Consider the following 18040-nt stretch of genomic DNA (forward strand, 5'->3'; position numbering starts at 1 on the left):
ATGTGCACTGTTCTGATGGTATATATGTATCAATCTATCAGTTGTTTGTTGTAAGACTCAGATAATTATTTTTTTAAAAGCGAGACATTTTAAATGAGAATAATAATGAAAAGTATTTCCTTGTGCCCCCCTTTCTCTGTTAATGCCCTACCTGGCCCCCTGGCAACACTTTGCTAGACCCGCCCCTGCACAGTTACCAGCTGTCAGCTACTTAGAAAAGGATCCTGGTGTTATTTGTCTCTCAGAAACAGTTGATAACTTCCCTTCAACTCATTCATGTCACCTAAAAGGTAAACCTGTTTCTCCATCACCTGTTCAGCTCTGATGATTCAGTAAGGACATCTCCTGGTTTCATCTGCATGTTTCCCTCTCACCAGATATACAAACCGATATCATGACCAGCAGCTTTACAGCTGTGGCTCCAGCAAACATCAGCTGATACTAGAAATTAATATTAAATAAATTCTAACAACAGCTGATCAAGCTTAAACGTGCTGCTGTTGTTTAACGCGACATCCGCTGGTTTCCTCTTTCTGGCGCAAAGTGGGCGATAAATAAACAAGAGAGAAAAGCCGATCAGCTGATCATTGATCAGTTTCGTGATTGAAGTAGAAACAGGAGAGGAGAGAATGAGAGAAGAAGAGGCAGCTGTGCAGCTCCAGCTTTGTGTCTTTTTCATTGTAGCTGAAGTCCGGGACAAACTGTTCCTTTTCACCTCAGTACGAAACGCGTAATATTTTCTCTGAATACCAGACGATTCTGTTTTTTACGGGACGGTTGGCAACTCTAATAATTAACCGTATGAGCAAAATAAAGTTCAACATCAGTAACATAGCACCCACCCAGCTGTATAGAAACTCCGTCATGCTAGCTAGCACGCAGTACGAAAATGTCAGCATACCGAAAATAAACTCCACCTAAACTTGGTTTATATCTGACCCAGATAGACTGCAGGTCATAACTTCTTACCTGAAGTTCAGTTCACCTGACACGCGGACCGGCGGCTGCTTCGGGTCTCTCCTCTTGCCTCCCTTTTCCTTCATCCACCTGCTGGCCTCCACCACTTGCTAATGTTATTGAATCTGTGGAAGCTCCGCGATATCCACCACACGAAGTAACGAGTAACGAGCCTATCTAAATCCCAGTAACGAGTAACGCGTTCCTGGTTTTGGCATAATAACTAGTTACCGTGCTCGTTACCACAATAATAACGTAGTTACTGTAACGCGTTACTTAATAACGCGTTAGTCCCAACACTGGTTATCAGTAAAGTCTGAGTTTCGAAAAAGAAAGAGAGACAGGCAGAAATTAAATTCATGGACTTTCCTAGTTTTAGTCAGCTTGCTTCATTTCTGACAGAAAATAATGTGTTTGTTTTTTTAGCCAACTTGTAATTGGAGGCAGAACCTATAAGCAGGTGAGTTGAGTTATGCCAAAATGTGTCTAATTGCCTCTAAGGGGGCCCCTTAGGAATCTTTATCATCATAACCTACATAAACAGAGAAGTACTGTTGCAGGTGATCAAAGTTTTTAGCAAGCTAAATCAGATTAAAACCTTTGCTTTATAGGTCTCAGGACAGACACATTTGCTATACTTTGCTTGAAAACTGATATTCAAAGGATTATTCACGTTATATTTGCCAAAATTTAGTATTATAAATACAAATGTTTAAGCAGTAAAAAATATTGAAAATACTAGAATTTTAGAAAATATTAAAATGTAAAATGTGGTTTCTACATATCTCATCAGTCTTGCACAACATTATAAAATCTATTTATATTATCTATTTAATCTATTTATGAGAATATTGATCCAGGTCTGCACAGTGTTATATTAGAACTAGCATGGTTTACAGTATTAATGTGGTGGGGCCTAAAGTTATATATACAGGGTGGGCCATTTATATAGAATAGAATAGAATAGAATAACCCTTTAATTGTCCCACAAGGGGAAATTTGGTTGTAACAGCAGCCAAAAATACACATATACAAACAAACAGTACACAGGACACAGAACAGAAACATACACAATTTTTCTTACATATTTACATTAAGGACAATGGTTACTATATACAGAGAGTACTGTACAGTTATTAAATTAAATATAAATAACTACAGATAAGAGGCAAACCAGGTTGTAGTGCGAATCGGTTAATTAACTTATTGCAGTTACAGTGCTGATGTAAACATCTATGATTGTTGGGAGCAGTTCTGATTGTACAGTCTGACAGCTGCAGGGAGGAAGGACCTGCGGAAACGCTCCTTCACACATCTAGGATGCAGCAGTCTGTCACTGAAGGAGCTCTGTAGTTCAGCAACATTTCCATGCATGGGGTGGGAGACTCTGTCCATCAGAGATGTTATTTTGTCCTTCTGTCTCCCACCACCTGCACTGGGTCCAGGGTGCATCCCAGAACAGAGCTGGCCTTCCTGATGAGTTTATCCAACCTCTTCCTCTCAGCTGCCGATAAACTGCTGCTCCAACATACAACACTGTAAAAAATGACAGATGCCACCACAGAGTCATAGAAGGTCTTTAAAAGCGCTCCCTGTACTCCAAATGACCTCAGCCGCCGAGGTAGATGATGGCGTCCTCCACCCCAATGCCAGGCTGGTAAGCAAACTGCAGCGGATCCAATGAAGACCTCACCAGGGGGCGCAGATGGTTTAGAACCAACCTCTCGAGGGTGCGCCATAATAACATGGGAATGGTTGGTGATATTAAAGTCCTGTTTGTGGCACATTAGTATATGTGAGGGGGCAAACTCCTCAAGATGGGTGGTGACCATGGTGGCCATTTAGAAGTCGGCCATCTTGGATACAACTTTTGTTTTTTCAATAGTAAGAGGGCCATGTGACACATCAAACTTATTGGTAATGTCACAAGAAAAACAAGGGTGTGCTTGGTTTCAACGTAACTTTATTCTTTCGTGAGTTATTTACAAGTTTCTGACCACTTATAAAATGTCCATTGTGTTGGATTGTCAATGCAACCCTCTTCTCCCACTCTTCACACACTGATAGCAACACCGCAGGAGAAATGCCAGCACAGGCATCCAGTATCCGTAGTTTCAGGTGCTGCACATCTCGTATCTTCACACCATAGACAATTGCCTTCAGATGACCCCAAAGATAAAAGTCTAAGGGGGTCAGATTGGGAGACCTTGGGGGCCATTCAACTGGCCCACGACGACCAATCCTCTTTCCAGGAAACTGTTCATCTAGGAATGCTCGGACCTGGCACCCATAATGTGGTGGTGCACCATCTTGCTGGAAAAACTCAGGGAACGTGCCAGCTTCAGTGCATAAAGAGGGAAACACATCATCATGTAGCAATTTCAAATATCCAGTGGCCTTGAGGTTTCCATTGATGAAGAATGGACCCACTATCGTTGTACCCCATATACCACACCAAACCATCACTTTTGTTTGTTCAAACAGTCTTGGAGGGATCCATCTAGTGTGTGTTAGTGTCAGACCAATAGCGGTGGTTTTGTTTGTTAACTTCAACATTCACATAAAAGTTTGCCTCATCACTGAACAAAATCTTCTGCGTGAACTGAGGGTCCTGTTCCAATTTTTGTTTTGCCCATTCTGCAAATTCTGTGCACCGATCTGGGTCATCCTCGTTGAGATGCTGCAGTAGCTGGAGTTTGTAAGGGTGCCATTTGTGAGTAGCTAATATCCGCCGAAGGGATGTTCGACTAATGCCACTCTCCAGTGACATGCAGCGAGTGCTACACTGTGGGCTCTTGCTGAATGAAGCTAGGACAGCCACTGATGTTCCTTCATTAGTGACAGTTTTCTTGCGTCCACATTTTGGCAAATTCAACACTGAACCAGTTTCATGAAACTTAGCAAGCAGTTTACTAACTGTAGCATGGGAGATGGGTGGTCTCGTAGGGTGTCTTGCATTGAAATCTGCTGCAATGACCCGGTTACTGCGTTCACCAGATATCAACATGATTTCGATCCGCTCCTCACGGGTTAACCTCTTCGACATGTCAATGGCTGTGAACAAAGAGAAACTTGTAAATAACTCATGAAAGAATAAAGTTACGTTGAAACCAAACACACCATTGTTTTTCTTGTGACATTACCAATAAGTTTGATGTGTCACATGGCCCTCTTCCTATTGAAAAAACAAAAGTTGTATCCAAGATGGCCGACTTCTAAATGGCCACCATGGTCACCACCCATCTTGAGGAGTTTGCCCCCTCACATATACTAATGTGCCACAAACAGGACTTTAATATCACCAACCATTCCCATGTTATTACAGTGTATCCATATAAATGGCCCACCCTGTATATTTATTTTTGCATGGGACTCCAAATCCCTGCTTACACCACTGGGAAAGAGAACAAAGTTACTGCAGCCAAACCAGCCTTTCATGCTCTACATGTAGCAATTGCATACCAAACGTAATAGGATGGTTTCTAGTATAAAATATGACATATTATACCTAGACCGGAAAACCTTGAAATGTACCACATTAAAAACCAGGAAGTTACAAAAAAATTCAACTGTTAAACACTGATCAGTATCAGTGCCTGATCGACAAAGCAGGGGTAGATATGACTACATATTTCCATTAATATAGTGCGTAGCTATTTTACTCTGGCATGCAAGACAATTTTTGCTGCAACCCAGTCTGTGTTAAATGGTTGTTAATAATTAAAAACAAACAAACCAACATAACCTGACAAAAACAGAAAATCGGCTGTTGTTATGAAAGGTCAACAAGTAAGATCTTAGGTGCCCGGTTTCACAATTATATTGCTTTATTAAGGTTTATAGAAAAAATAAATTACTTTGAAACTGTGGACTGGTCAAGGAAAAGCAAGATCCTCTTTCTACTTTTGGACCAAGATTATATTTAGGCACTAGTTACACACACATGGGTTTGAATAAAGGCCAACTGACAGCATCTGTTTAACTGATTAGATTCTGTACTCTAGGCTACAGTCAGCCACACAAAGATGATACTACTTAATATAATTTTAATTTTTTTCTATAGAAAAATATAAAATGAAACTTGTCCCAGTTTAGAACAAAAAGAGTTTTAAATACCACGAGGAGTAATTTGACGCTTAAACAGGAGGATAACCACCAACATCACCGGATTAAAGCATTGATACAACTGTGAGGAGTGTGACTGATTTACTCAAGAAATTTACTGTAATTCTATTTTATGCCACTTTTAGCTTTTATGTCACTATATTTTGGATGGAAATACTGTACTTATTCCAGATTATTTGAAAGCTTTAGCTGCCTGTTATTTACAGATAGTGGCATTATTATCAGTCAGGCTATTCAGTAATATATAAGTAACTGAAACATGAAAAGGATAAATAATATAATACCTATATAATACTGTATATAATAAAAAATGCTGTTCTATACGAGTGCTATATGAATATAGTAAATGTATTTTGATTACAAAAGATGCATTAATAAGTCTAAATGTTTTTTTTATACTTTGGAAAGTAATTATCTAATACAAAATTATATTTAAAGTCTTGTCCAGCCCCACTTTTCACATAATAAATCTGTAATAGAACACCGGTGCAGCCCAAAAAATCACAGCCCATTCTTACTTACATTTTTTCTTTGCCATTTTTCTGGAAAAGATATGGGTTAAAAATTTAAAAAGGAAAATAAATAAGAGTAATTTGTACTTTAAAAACAGTATATCACAAGACAATCCTTTAAAACCTGGGCCACCTTTGCAAAACCGGCATGCAGTTATATGCATAATGGTTTGCATACAGTTGTACACTCAGAAATGTAGCCACATGTATGATAGTGCAAAAATATCTGTCTTAGATGTCATAGTGTAGAAAAACAGGATTGAATTTGCATTTCCTTTCCAGTTTTTGAATCAGATCATGATTTTAAAACTACTGTAGGTACACAAGCTAATCAGCCCATCTGCTCCAAAACCAGCATCTTCAGTTATCTTGCCAAGATGTGAAGAAATAGAACCCTTCTTAGACTTGAAGTATTTGAATCATAAAGGCCTCACACCGTATGTATTTATTTTGACATCCATGGTATTTTGTAATATTAGAAATGTGACACTTGTTTCAATGTAAACACTCTGGACATGAGACAAGAACTGGAAATTCAAATTGCTTTTATTAAATACATTGTGTTTTTCAGTATAAACTACCGCAGGCTGCTTTTGTCGTCAGACTCTTAGAGGTGATTACAGGAGAGCTCACTCAGCGCTGTTAAGCTACAGCTATCATTTTAACAGAAAGGCTACCAAACTGTTCAGCTGTACTTCCCTCATCTATTCTTTTTATCTAAGAGATATTTTGTGGTAAAGATTTCCTCTTAGCTCTCTTTGCAAAGTAAACCCGCATTAAATCTGCAGCTTTACAGTAAATCTGTTCATGGTGTTGTTAATACATTTTGCGGTAACTGTAGGAGCAAAGAGTGATTGAAATACAGTGCCTTAAAAAAGTATTCATAACCCCCCCTTGAACTTTTACAAATTTTGTCACCTTATAACCAAAAACTTGTGTTTTTTTATTTATTGAGATTTTGTGTGATTGACCAACACAAAGTAGCAACAAAGTAGCACATACATGTGAAGTGGTATGACATTGTCTTGCTGGAGGGTGAATCTTCCTCCCAGTCTCAAGTCCTTTGCAGCCTCCAGCAGGTTTTCTTCCAGGTTTGCCCTGTATTTAGCTCCATCCACACGCCTGTCATCTCTGACCAGCTTCCCTGTCGCTGCTGAAGAAAAGCGTCCTCACAGCATGATGCTGCCACCACCATGTTTCACAGTGGGGATGGTGTGTTCAGGGTGATGAGCAGTGTTACTTTTCTGCCACATGTAGTGCTTTGCATTTAGGCCAAAGTCCAATAGTCCAACTTTGGTCTCGTCTGACCACAGCACCTTCTTCCACATGTTTGCTGTGTCCCCTACATGAATCCTGGCAAACTGCAGGACTTTTTATGTCTGTCTGTCAACAATAGCTTTCTTGCTGCCACTCTTCCAGATTTGTGGAGTACAAGACTTACAGTTGACCTGTGGACAGATTCTCCCACCTGAGCTGTGGATTTCTCCTCCAGAGTGACCATGAGTCTCTCTGACCAGTGCCGTCCTTGCTCGGTCTGTCAGTTTAGGTGGACGGCCATGTCTTGGTAGGGTTGCAGTTGTAGCATACTTTTCCATTTTTGGATGATGGATTGAACAGTGCTCCTTCAGATGTTCAAAGCTTGATTCCACTGGATTTTATTTAAGGTGTATCAGAATTCAGGAGGATAAATACAAATACATGCCGCACTTTTCAGATTTCTATTTACTTAAAATTTTGAAAACCATGTATCGTTTTCATGCCAGTTCACAATTATGTGCTACTTTGAGTTGGTCTATCACAGAAAATCTCAATAAAAACATTGAAGTTTTTGGTTGTAAGGTGGCAAAATGTTAAAGTTCAAGGGGTATGAATACTTTTTCAAGGCACTGTATGCCACGTTTGTCTGTTAAGAAGTTAATCTTACATGTAAACCACTGTATAAGGAGCACTTCTTCACTTCATTAGGGTTCGAGTGGAGATTTACAGGATTGTATCTGTTTACGCATGTTGAGCATGTACTGCGGAAGGAAGACAGTTTAATATCACTTTTATATTTTCCAACCACAGAAGACGCTGCCATCAAAGACTACATCCTCAGCGTCTGATGAAGACTAGCTGGCAGAGACGTATTTGTCATGTTAATGTGAATTAAGAAATGAGAGGAGCAGCTATGAGTTTAAGTGCAGCAGCCAGTGGATTTGTTCTCTTCCTTCTCTCTCTAACAGGTATTGTGTACCTTTATATTTGATTTATATCTGCAGTTACACCCCGACACCAGAGCTGTTTCTGGCTGTCACACATCCATCATCTGCAGGAATTATATATACATGTTTGCATTTGTTTTCTACTTACAGTTTTCATATATTTAAATATTTTTTGTAAATAAATACAGATGCTGTGTGATGTGTACCAACACTGCAGATATTATATATACATGCGTTTAGAAAAGGACAGAGTGGTTTCCACTTTTCACGTTCTCAGCAACTTCACCATGGCACTTAACATTATAAAACTACAGTATGTCTCTATTATACAGGATAAAAAGAAGAAACAACTGATGCATTAACTGTTATAATTTACTTTTTATAATATGTATTTAAGTATAGTAATGTTTTTTGAAATACTGTACTTACTTTATTGCTACTTTATGTGCCATTGAATTACAGAGAGAAAAATTCTAAGGATTAATAGAAATTGTCTCATAAAAAAACAAGAAGAATTTTCTGTTATACTGGGTTGTCAAGTAGTACAACTAGATAATTTAGATAATAAATAATTTAAAATGTGTAAAACTCAACTGTATCTATTTATATTCTAAGATATTCGTTTCACACATTTGGCTGAGATAAACAGCTGTTAAATATTTTTTATAATAGAAATGAAGCACAACTTCATTTTTTCTATTGTGTGAATTTCTCCCTATATGCAGCGGGTAAAATAAGTATTGAACACGACACCAATTTTCTAAGTAAATATATTTCTAAAGGTGCTATTGACATAAAATTCTCACCAGGTGTTGGCAACAACCCATCAAATCCAAACATGCAAAGAAATCAAACCACAGATGTTCATAAATTATGTGTAATAAGGAGAAATGACACAGGGAAAAGTATTAAACATGCTTAATGACATATTTAATGCCTCGAACACGAATCTTATGATTTTAGTTTGAATAGTGTGATATCGATTTATTAAATGTTGAATCAATTTTTAAATATAAATGTATTTTGCCAGAAATGCCAGAATCTCAGGTTAAAGCTCACAAAACTATTTCAACAACCACCAAAGAGTTAAAACACCAAACGCTTAAAAAGCAGGTAAACGGATTCCACAGAAAGATGTAAACACAGAGCGCAGATCGGTCACTCGACAGCATGTACCTGTGCATGCCATCTGGTGCTGAAGGCCGATATCTCACAGACTCTGAAGCTGCAGGTTTTGTCACACCAAAATTCACTGAACCAGCAGCCAAAGAAGATCCAAACTACGTATCACATTAGAGAAACATCGTCATTAAATCCCTCTTACCTTTGCTGTTTTGCTCTCACCACGATAAAATCACACTTCCTGCACAGCTCTCTCTCTCTCTCTCAGTGTACTTAAAGACCAGTTTCCCATCTCAAATATCAGCATTATTCGCTTGCTTATTATACACCAGTTTGCCATTGTTTACAGTGCTGTCGGCCGCTGTTTTTAAATTTTATTTATTTATTTTTTCCAAAAATGACCGCCGGTAAGAAAGCCTAATTTCTGCTGTTCAATATCGAAGAAATTTAAGCTTTTACAAATGATGCCAAATTGCAAAATGCTAAGCTGTGTCTCTAATAAAACCTCTGTAACTTTGCTCTGCTTCACTTCAGCAGCATCAGGTAATGTTCATATGTTGGTTCATGGTTTTCTTCGTTTTTAATCCACTGTATTAAAGGTTATGTGCTATAAAGCCATAACCAGGAAAAAGCCAGGCCTGGAAAATCTCCTTCATATTTTTCTGTGTTTTATCCTCAGTTACTTTGACTGCATCACTGCTGCGATGCTTCCACCTCTGATGCAGTCTCACAATTGTCAGCTTTGTTTTTATACATAGATATAAAAATATGGATATTTCTATCTATCTATCTATCTATCTAGATAAATGATCAGAATTATAATTTTTCTGACTGTCTGAATCAAATCGAATCAGGAACTTGTGAATCAGAATCAAATCGTTTATAGAAATTGAAATCGATACCCAGCCCTGATGACAGCTCCAAGATGCCTCTTGTATGGAGAAACTGGTCACAAGCATTGCTCAGGTGTGATTTGGACCCGTTTTTCCACAAAAACATTCTTCAGATCCAGAGGACTCTGTGGGCTCCTTCTACGAACTCTGAACTTTAGTTCTTTCAGCCGATTTTATTTTGGGTTCAGGTCAGGTGATCTTCATTTCATCCTCATCAACCTGATAGATGGCAGCAGATTTTTATCAACAGTGTTTCAGTTCATGTTTCCATTCATCCTTCCTTCAGTGGTATGAAGTGTGCCAGTGCTGTATGCTGAAAAACAGCCCCACACCATTATGATCTCACCTCCAAACTTCACTGTTGGTATGGTGCTTTTGGCTTTATATGCAGTGCCCTTTGACCTCATAACATTGTGTGTATTATGGTATCAAAAGAGTTCAATTTTGGTCTCATCTGATCAGACTATAGTCTCCCAGTACTTCACAGGCTTGTCTAAATGTTGTTCAGCAGACTTTAAATTCAACATGCTTTTTCTTCAGAAATTGAGTCTTGCGTGGTGAGCGTTCATACAGGCGATGGTGGTTGAGCATTACTTATTTTCTTTGAAAGAATTTTACCTGCAGTTTCCAGATCTTTCTCTAGGTCTCCACCAGTGCTCCTTGGCTCTTAGAAACTTTTCCGAATTCTTTTTACTCCACTGTCTGAAATCTTGCAGGGAGGATCTGATCATGGCCAGTTTGTGGTAAAACGATGTTCTTTCCACTTCCATATTATGGCCCCAGCAGTGCTCATTGCAATTTTCAGTACTTTAGAAATGCCTCTGTGACCAATGCCATCACAATGTTTTCCAACAATAAGGTCGTGACAGCCTCATGAGAGCTTAGTGGCTTCACCCATCATGAGATGTTTCTTGTGTGGATGGCCTGTCTGAATCAGTTGATATTACAGTTTTTCTCCATTGGTTTGGCTCATTTCTTGAAACAGAAATTACATTCTCAAAATAACATGGACAAACCTCCAAACCTCTTGGCAAATGTTCACAACAGAATGGCATTTCTCATTCATTTCATCAAATGGCAAATGCCTTAGTACATGTCTCAATTGTCTCAGTGCATCTTTGCAAATGATTAAGTACAAGTAGCCTACAGTTATACAGTTAGCCCACATTTAGCACATTTTCCAAATGAATAGATCCTGTAGATCTAAACTGATTAGTTGATTCTCAGTCTAATGATCATTCTCTCCAAAACATGTCGGCATGATTTCATTGTATAAGTACTCGCATGCACAACTGTCTGTTCAATTGTAAAAATTGGTCAAGAACATAATACCATGAATACCATATATGAATTTGTTTGAATATTTGATAAATTGATGACAGTCATTGACAGTCAGGTGAAACTAGACTAACGAAGGGGGAGTGTCACACACAGGTGTGTTCCACGATTGTGCGCTGCCAAACACAGATATATAGAGCTTGACCAGAGCCAGTCCGATCTCTGAACATGGATAGACAAGGCCAAGAAAACGGACAAGGGGAAGTTCTCCCTCAAGGAAGAGGAGGAGGAAGAAGAAGAAGAAGAGGAGGAGGACTGAGAATGCGTGGTTGAGGAATAGGGGGAAGAGGCCAAGGTGCGCGAAGACACTGTGCTGTCCCGAATGAAATTTGGGCCACAATTATAGAGCATGTCATAAACCATGGCCTCACAATGGCAGAGGCAGGTCGTCGAGTGCAGCCTAATGTCCCTTGCTCTACAGTCTCCTCCATCATCCAAACCTTTCGCAGGGAAAACAGGTATGTACTCCATGTAATCTATGATGGAATCATATGTTGCATAGGACGGCACTGTGCGTGAGGCAAAAAATGTATAACTTACTGTAAAGATTTTGTGTGCATTTGCCTACAGTAGTAGGTCTATACTAGCAGGTGAAGAGGACTAGTGGAATGTATAAATATATTGAACAAATTACTGTAAACTATGGAATTACATAATTTATACAGTTTAGAGTAGTATTCCAGTCACTGTGCAATGCTGCATTAGGATTGTGGTGAAGTTACTGTGAGTAAAACAATAATACAATTACACTGGTAACCTACTGTATTCTGTTCTATGTGCAGGATTGGACAACAACCTCGTGTGGGTGGCAGAGGAAAACTGCTCAATGAACAACAGGAAAGAGAGATTTGTAACATGGTGATGGCAAATAATGCCATCACATTGAGACAGATCCGTGATGCCATCCTTCAGGACAATCATACATCCCAGAATATAAACACAATAAGCATCTCCACGATAGACCGGGTTTTGAAGAAGCATCAGATGACAATGAAACAAATCTACAGGCTACCATTTGAGAGGAACTCTGACAGAGTGAAGGAGCTGCGCTACCAGTATGTAAATGTAAGTCAGTTACTGGTTGTCTCTCATTATAACCTTACCTGTAATCACAGTAAGCAGTAGTTCACTTATTTGGTTTCAATACCTCTTGTACCTGATTTCAGAATCAGTATTTGCTGCATCTGACTTCAACAATTTCAACAGAAAACTGCAATTTACTGTATGATACATTTCTCATTATAATCCTTATTTTGTTGTCTCCCAATCAAATCTATCTAATACTGTAGGTTTTACTGTAACATCTCAGTGAGTCATCAATATTTCCCACTCCCCTTTCTATCAAATACCCCTGCAGTACTTCCTCATAGGCCTATCACTAGTGTAGAACCACTGGAGTAGTGGCCTGTAGTATATTGAACCTGTGGGGGAGAACATGTAATTGTCTAACTTTAGTATATGACTCTTCTGTATGACTGATTTTATGTTCTTTATTTTAGAGAATAATGGCATTGGAGGGACATCAGACCTCTCACATCCTGGTGTTCGTGGATGAAGCTTCAACCTGGCCAATGGCCGAAGATGTGGCCGTAATATTATTGGCCACCGGGCCACAGTGGATGTCCCAGGTCAGCGAGGGGCAATATAACTATGTGTGCTGCCATTTCTGAAAATGGTGTGGCCACTCACATCGCCAGTCTTGGCCCATACAACACACACAAGCTCCTCATCTTCTTGGATCGCCTTTATACCGATTTTATCCCTGAAAATGAGAGAGGTCTCATAGGGCCTCACCTACCCATTTATGTAATTGTGTGGGACAATGTCAATTTCCACCATAGCCCACTCATTAGGGGCTGGTTTGCAACGCATCCAAGTATGGTCATGGGGTTCCTACCACCTTACTCTCCTTTCCTCAATCCGATAGAGGAGTTTTTCTCTGCTTGGAGGTGGAGAGTGTATGACCACTGAATAAATCCTTGTTTTTTGATTTTGTGTTCATACAATTTACTACTGTAATGTACATTTTCTTTTTACCTATGTATGAAGCTTTCTTTGCGTGTGAATAAAAAATTGTTATAATTTCCTTGGTAGTGTGAGTGCAATCTGTGATGTCAAACCTTGGAGGCTACTCTTTTCTGTTGTATATTGTTGGTCCTCCATAGTGACAAAACATCTAAACATTTTGTATGGCAGTACTCACACAATGCCAAAGGGACGATGCATTTTGGGGGCACTGACTATTCAGATTAGCAAGAAATGTAGTTTTGACACATGAGTGAACTGTTTTAGGAGAGATATGAGCTTTTGCAGGTGGACATGTTGTTGTGATCAACCATCCAGGTTTATTTTGACAAAAGAACCAAGAATGATGAGAATGTCCGATCTGTGTCGAGAAATGAGCCAAAGCTATAGAGAAGGATCTTTGCCATTTTGGAGACACTGACTGTTTAGATGAGAAAGGGATTTAGATTGAAGCCTGAGTGAACAGTTTTGGAAGAGATGAGCTTTTGCAGGTGAGCTATAGTGTTGTGCTAAACTGTAAGAGTGTTTTGCCAAATGATCTTAGAGTTTTGAGAATGTAATTTCTGTTTCAAGAAATGAGCCAAACCAATGGAGAAAAACTGTAATTTGCACTTAGTGACAGTATTGGTTTCTAATTTCTGACAGCTTTCAGCTGGTGGCATTATTTTCCATGCCTTTTTTGCAACTCCACTTTTTTTTATGTGTTCAATACTTTTTCCTTGTGTCATTTCTCATTATTACACATGACTTGATATATGGACATCTATGTTTTGATTTCTTTGCATGTGTGGATTGGATGGTTTGTTACTGACATCTGGTGAGAATTTCATGTCAATAGCACCTTTAGAAATATATTTACTTAGATATGTGGTTTTGTTTTCCATATTTATTTTACCTGCTGTAATTGCTCGACTTCATAATTTTACTGTTGTTTGTTATTATAAATCTGACGCATTCTGATGTGTTCTGTGTTACAGTGGTACAGAGTCAGAATGATTATGGAGTGACTTACACTTCTACTCAGATCTGTGCTGTAAAAGGATCAACAGTGGTCATAGGCTGCTGGTTCATATACCCTTCAAGAGTAAATGTGTTAAAAAGAGTTTGGTTCACTAAAGAGAACAATTATAACCCTGAAGATCTGAAAACAGACCCAGTGTATGCAGGTCGAGTGTCGTACAGTTCTCAGTGGAAGAGCTGCACTCTGACAATCAGAGACCTGAGAGAGAGCGACTCAGCTGTGTACAAGTTCAGGTTTGAAACATACTGGGAGAGTTTTACTGGTTTACCTGGAGTCACTCTGACTGTCACAGGTAACATTTTTATTTACACATCAGTCAAAACCTATTATTACCATGACTGTGTGCATTTGCATTATTGATAATGGATGTATAATATTCTGCTCTGATTGTGTTTCTTCACATAATCAGTTCTTCAGGTACACATGGACACCTCATTATATTCTGACTGGCCAATACTGACTTGTCAGGGCAGTTGTCAACTAAATAATCGTCTCTTCTATGCCTGGTACAAAAATGGACAGAAAATTTCTACTCAGTCAGGCCAGTACTGGTATACAGACTATCTGAATCCTTCAGATAGCTACTCCTGTGCTGTAAGAGGTCATGAAGCTTCAACCTCTCCTTCAGTGTGTGAGTTTATTTCAGTAACATAAAACCCTCTGGTGGAGTCACTACATACATCTGAATAAAAACAGTCAAACTCACTGTGATTACTTACATTAATCTGACTTAAAAATCATTTTATGTTTCAGGTGTCCGAGGTGATTCATGCAACAGAGTGAATTACAGTAACAGAAGCATCTGTGCAGTCAAAGGATCATCAGTGGACATTTCTTCTACTTACAACAGCTATGAAAGTCTAATCCAATCAACATCCTGGTTCCGTTCTGGTCGTGGATCTGAGGACCTCAGAGAAGACTCCCAGTATGCAGGTCGTGTTGAGCTGATTGAAACAGAGAGAGGACGCTCCACTCTGAGAATCAGAGACCTGACAGAGAGTGATTCAGCCCAGTATCACTTCAAATTCAAAACACAAAGCTTTGAATGGAAGAGTAGTTTACCTGGAACAACTCTGACTGTCACAGGTACTGATCAACACACACTGATGGATATTTAATCAATTTTTATTTGCATGCTCTACCGTACCTTTTAATAATAGTTTGAATGGTTTTGGGTCTAAAGATGGAAAGAATTAATACTTTGTTTCTAATTAATTTTATCACTTCTGCGAATTTTACTAATGTCTCCCTCAGTGTGAGAGTGACTGACATCTTATTTATTGTTTCTTGTCCACTGGCCAAGATGTTCAGGTCAGAGTGTCCACTGGACGACAGTTGGATTGTGTCACCAGGTGTAATCCTTATGTTTCATCTTATGTCTGGTACAAAAATGGACAACAAGTGAATGGAGCCAGCTCTTCTTCTTATGAAGCGCCACGTGACACTTCATACAGCTACTCATGTGCTTTAAAAGGATTTGAGGATTTTCACTCTCCGTTAGTTTGTGAGTTCCCTTTGAGATTTTACCTGAATGAAAACTTAATCTGGGTGATAATTAATGTCATGTTCTGTCAATAAATTTGGTTTTAAAAATTCTTTTAATTATAATTTTTCAGGCATCAATGGTGAACGGTGCAACAGAGTGAATTACAGTAAAAGAAGAATCTGTGCATTCAAAGGCTCATCAGTGGACATTTCTTCTACTTACAACAGCTACGAAAGTCTAATCCAATCAACATCCTGGTTCCGTTCTGGTCGTGGATCTGAGGACCTCAGAGAAGACTCCCAGTATGCAGGTCGTGTTGAGCTGATTGAAACAGAGAGAGGACGCTCCACTCTGAGAATCAGAGACCTGACAGAGAGTGATTCAGCCCAGTATCACTTCAAATTTAAAACACAAAGATTTGAATGGAAGAGTAGTTTACCTGGAACAACTCTGACTGTCACAGGTACTGATCAACACACACTGATGGATATTTCATTCAGTTAAGTCATTTAATTAATAATGTGACTATTTTTGTTATTTCACACAGCTCTGCAGGTGAAGGTGAGCAGAATAATATCAGTCCATGAGTCTCAGACTGAGGCAGAGCTGAAGTGTGAAAGCAGCTGCAGTCCAGCTGGGCGTCTTTCTTTTGTCTGGTTCAAAAACAATCAGTTTATGGTTGAACAAAGTTCTTATCAAGATCTGTTCAATCCTGGAGACGTCATCTCCTGTGCTTTCAAAGGACACGAAGATTATCGCTCAGCTTCTGTGTGTAAGTTTACTTCACTGTGTCATGTGGTCATCATGCCAAATAATCTTTACATCTACACCCTTTTTTTGTTCACCAAACTGTTGTTTCAGATATTCAGCATAACTGACAATACTATACAATAATTTAAATTGTGTGAGTGTGTTACTGTACGAAGAGTTTAAAGGTGAGTGCAGCCAGGTTCATGAATCAGAAGCATTTATTGACTTAGAGTAAGTTCAAAAAGAACAGTCATTGTGCTGAACAATGGTTTGACCATGTGGTGAAGAAAGCAAATAATTACATGAAAGACAGTAGTATTCTGAACAACATATAATTAAGATTAAAGAGGAACATCTACTTAAGGAAATAAGGTGACTTCATTGTAAAGTTGCTGTGGAGAAGAGGTAGGGGAAGATGAGTTGAGCAATCATTGGTTTCCTTTTCCCCAGACATAACAAAGCAATCTTAACCACCGTCTTGTCTCACCATTTATAGTCAGGGAAAAATTGTTTGAACCCCTGCTGATTTTGTAAGTTTGCCCCTTACAAAGAAATGATTAGTCTATGATTTCAATGGTAGGTTTATTTGAACAGTGAGAGACAGAACAATAACCACCAAACCCAGAAAAATGTATTTCTAAAAATCCGGTCCAGTTGCCCTGTCCCCTTGGCAGAAAAAACACCCTGCAAGCACAATGTTTTCAGCTCCATGTTTGATGGTGGGGACGGTGTTCTTGGAGTCATAGGCAGCATTCTTCCTCCTCCAAACACGGCGAGTTGAGTTGATGTCAAATATCTCAATTTTTGTCTCATCTAACCACAACACTTTCACCCAGTCCCCCTCTGAATTATTGAGAGGTTCAGTGGCAAACTTCAAACAGGGGATTGCAGGATTTCAATCCTTCGTGGCGTAGTGTGGTACCAACTGTTTTCTTGGTGACTCTGGTCCAGCTGCCTTGAGATCACTGATGTTCCTTCCGAGTAGTTCTGGGCTGGTTCCAGATTGTTCTCTTTATTATTGAAAGTCCATGAGGTGAGATCTTGCGTAGAACTCCAGACCGAGGGAGATTGGTAGTTATTTTATGGTTGTTACATTTGTGAATAATAATGTTGTCACCTTCTCACCCAGCTGCTTGGCGATGGTCTTATAGCCCATCCCAGCCTTGTGTAGGGCCAGAATTTTGATATACCTGATATACTTGGGAAGCTCTTTCATCTTGGCCATGGTACAGAGTTTGGAATCTGGATGCACTGATGGCTTCTATGGACATCTGTATTTTATACAGGTAATGAGTTGAGAAGGCTTCCAACATCAGCTGTATAAAATACACCTGGGAGCCAGAAATCTTGCTGACTGATGGGGGATCAAATATTTATTTCCTTCATGAAAGTGCAAGTTAATTTATAACTTTTTTTAAATGCATTTTTCTGGATTTTTTTTTTTTTTTTTGGTTATTGTTCTATCTCACACTGTTCAAATAAACCCACCACTGAAATTAAGGACTGATCTTTGTTAGCGGCCAAACTTGCAAAATCAGCAGCGGTTCAAATAATGTTTCCCCTGACTGTAAGTGGTTTAATTTTATTTTGGAATACAAATGTAGATT

General features: G+C 39.0%; 1 protein-coding gene across 1 annotated transcript in view; it reads left to right on the forward strand.

The window, feature by feature from the left end:
* Window positions 1-1265: 1265 nt before the first annotated feature.
* Window positions 1266-18040, forward strand: part of LOC102083017 (B-cell receptor CD22) — a 75627-nt gene continuing 58852 nt past the window's right edge. The window contains exons 1-3 of the mRNA XM_025907936.1: window positions 1266-1417; window positions 7662-7819; window positions 14154-14489. Coding sequence (XP_025763721.1) covers window positions 7750-7819; window positions 14154-14489 — 406 coding nt within the window. The 5' untranslated portion in view covers window positions 1266-1417; window positions 7662-7749. The remainder of the gene's footprint in view (window positions 1418-7661; window positions 7820-14153; window positions 14490-18040) is intronic.

Source organism: Oreochromis niloticus, linkage group LG6, assembly GCF_001858045.2.
Source record: "Oreochromis niloticus isolate F11D_XX linkage group LG6, O_niloticus_UMD_NMBU, whole genome shotgun sequence".
Taxonomy (NCBI): domain Eukaryota; kingdom Metazoa; phylum Chordata; class Actinopteri; order Cichliformes; family Cichlidae; genus Oreochromis; species Oreochromis niloticus.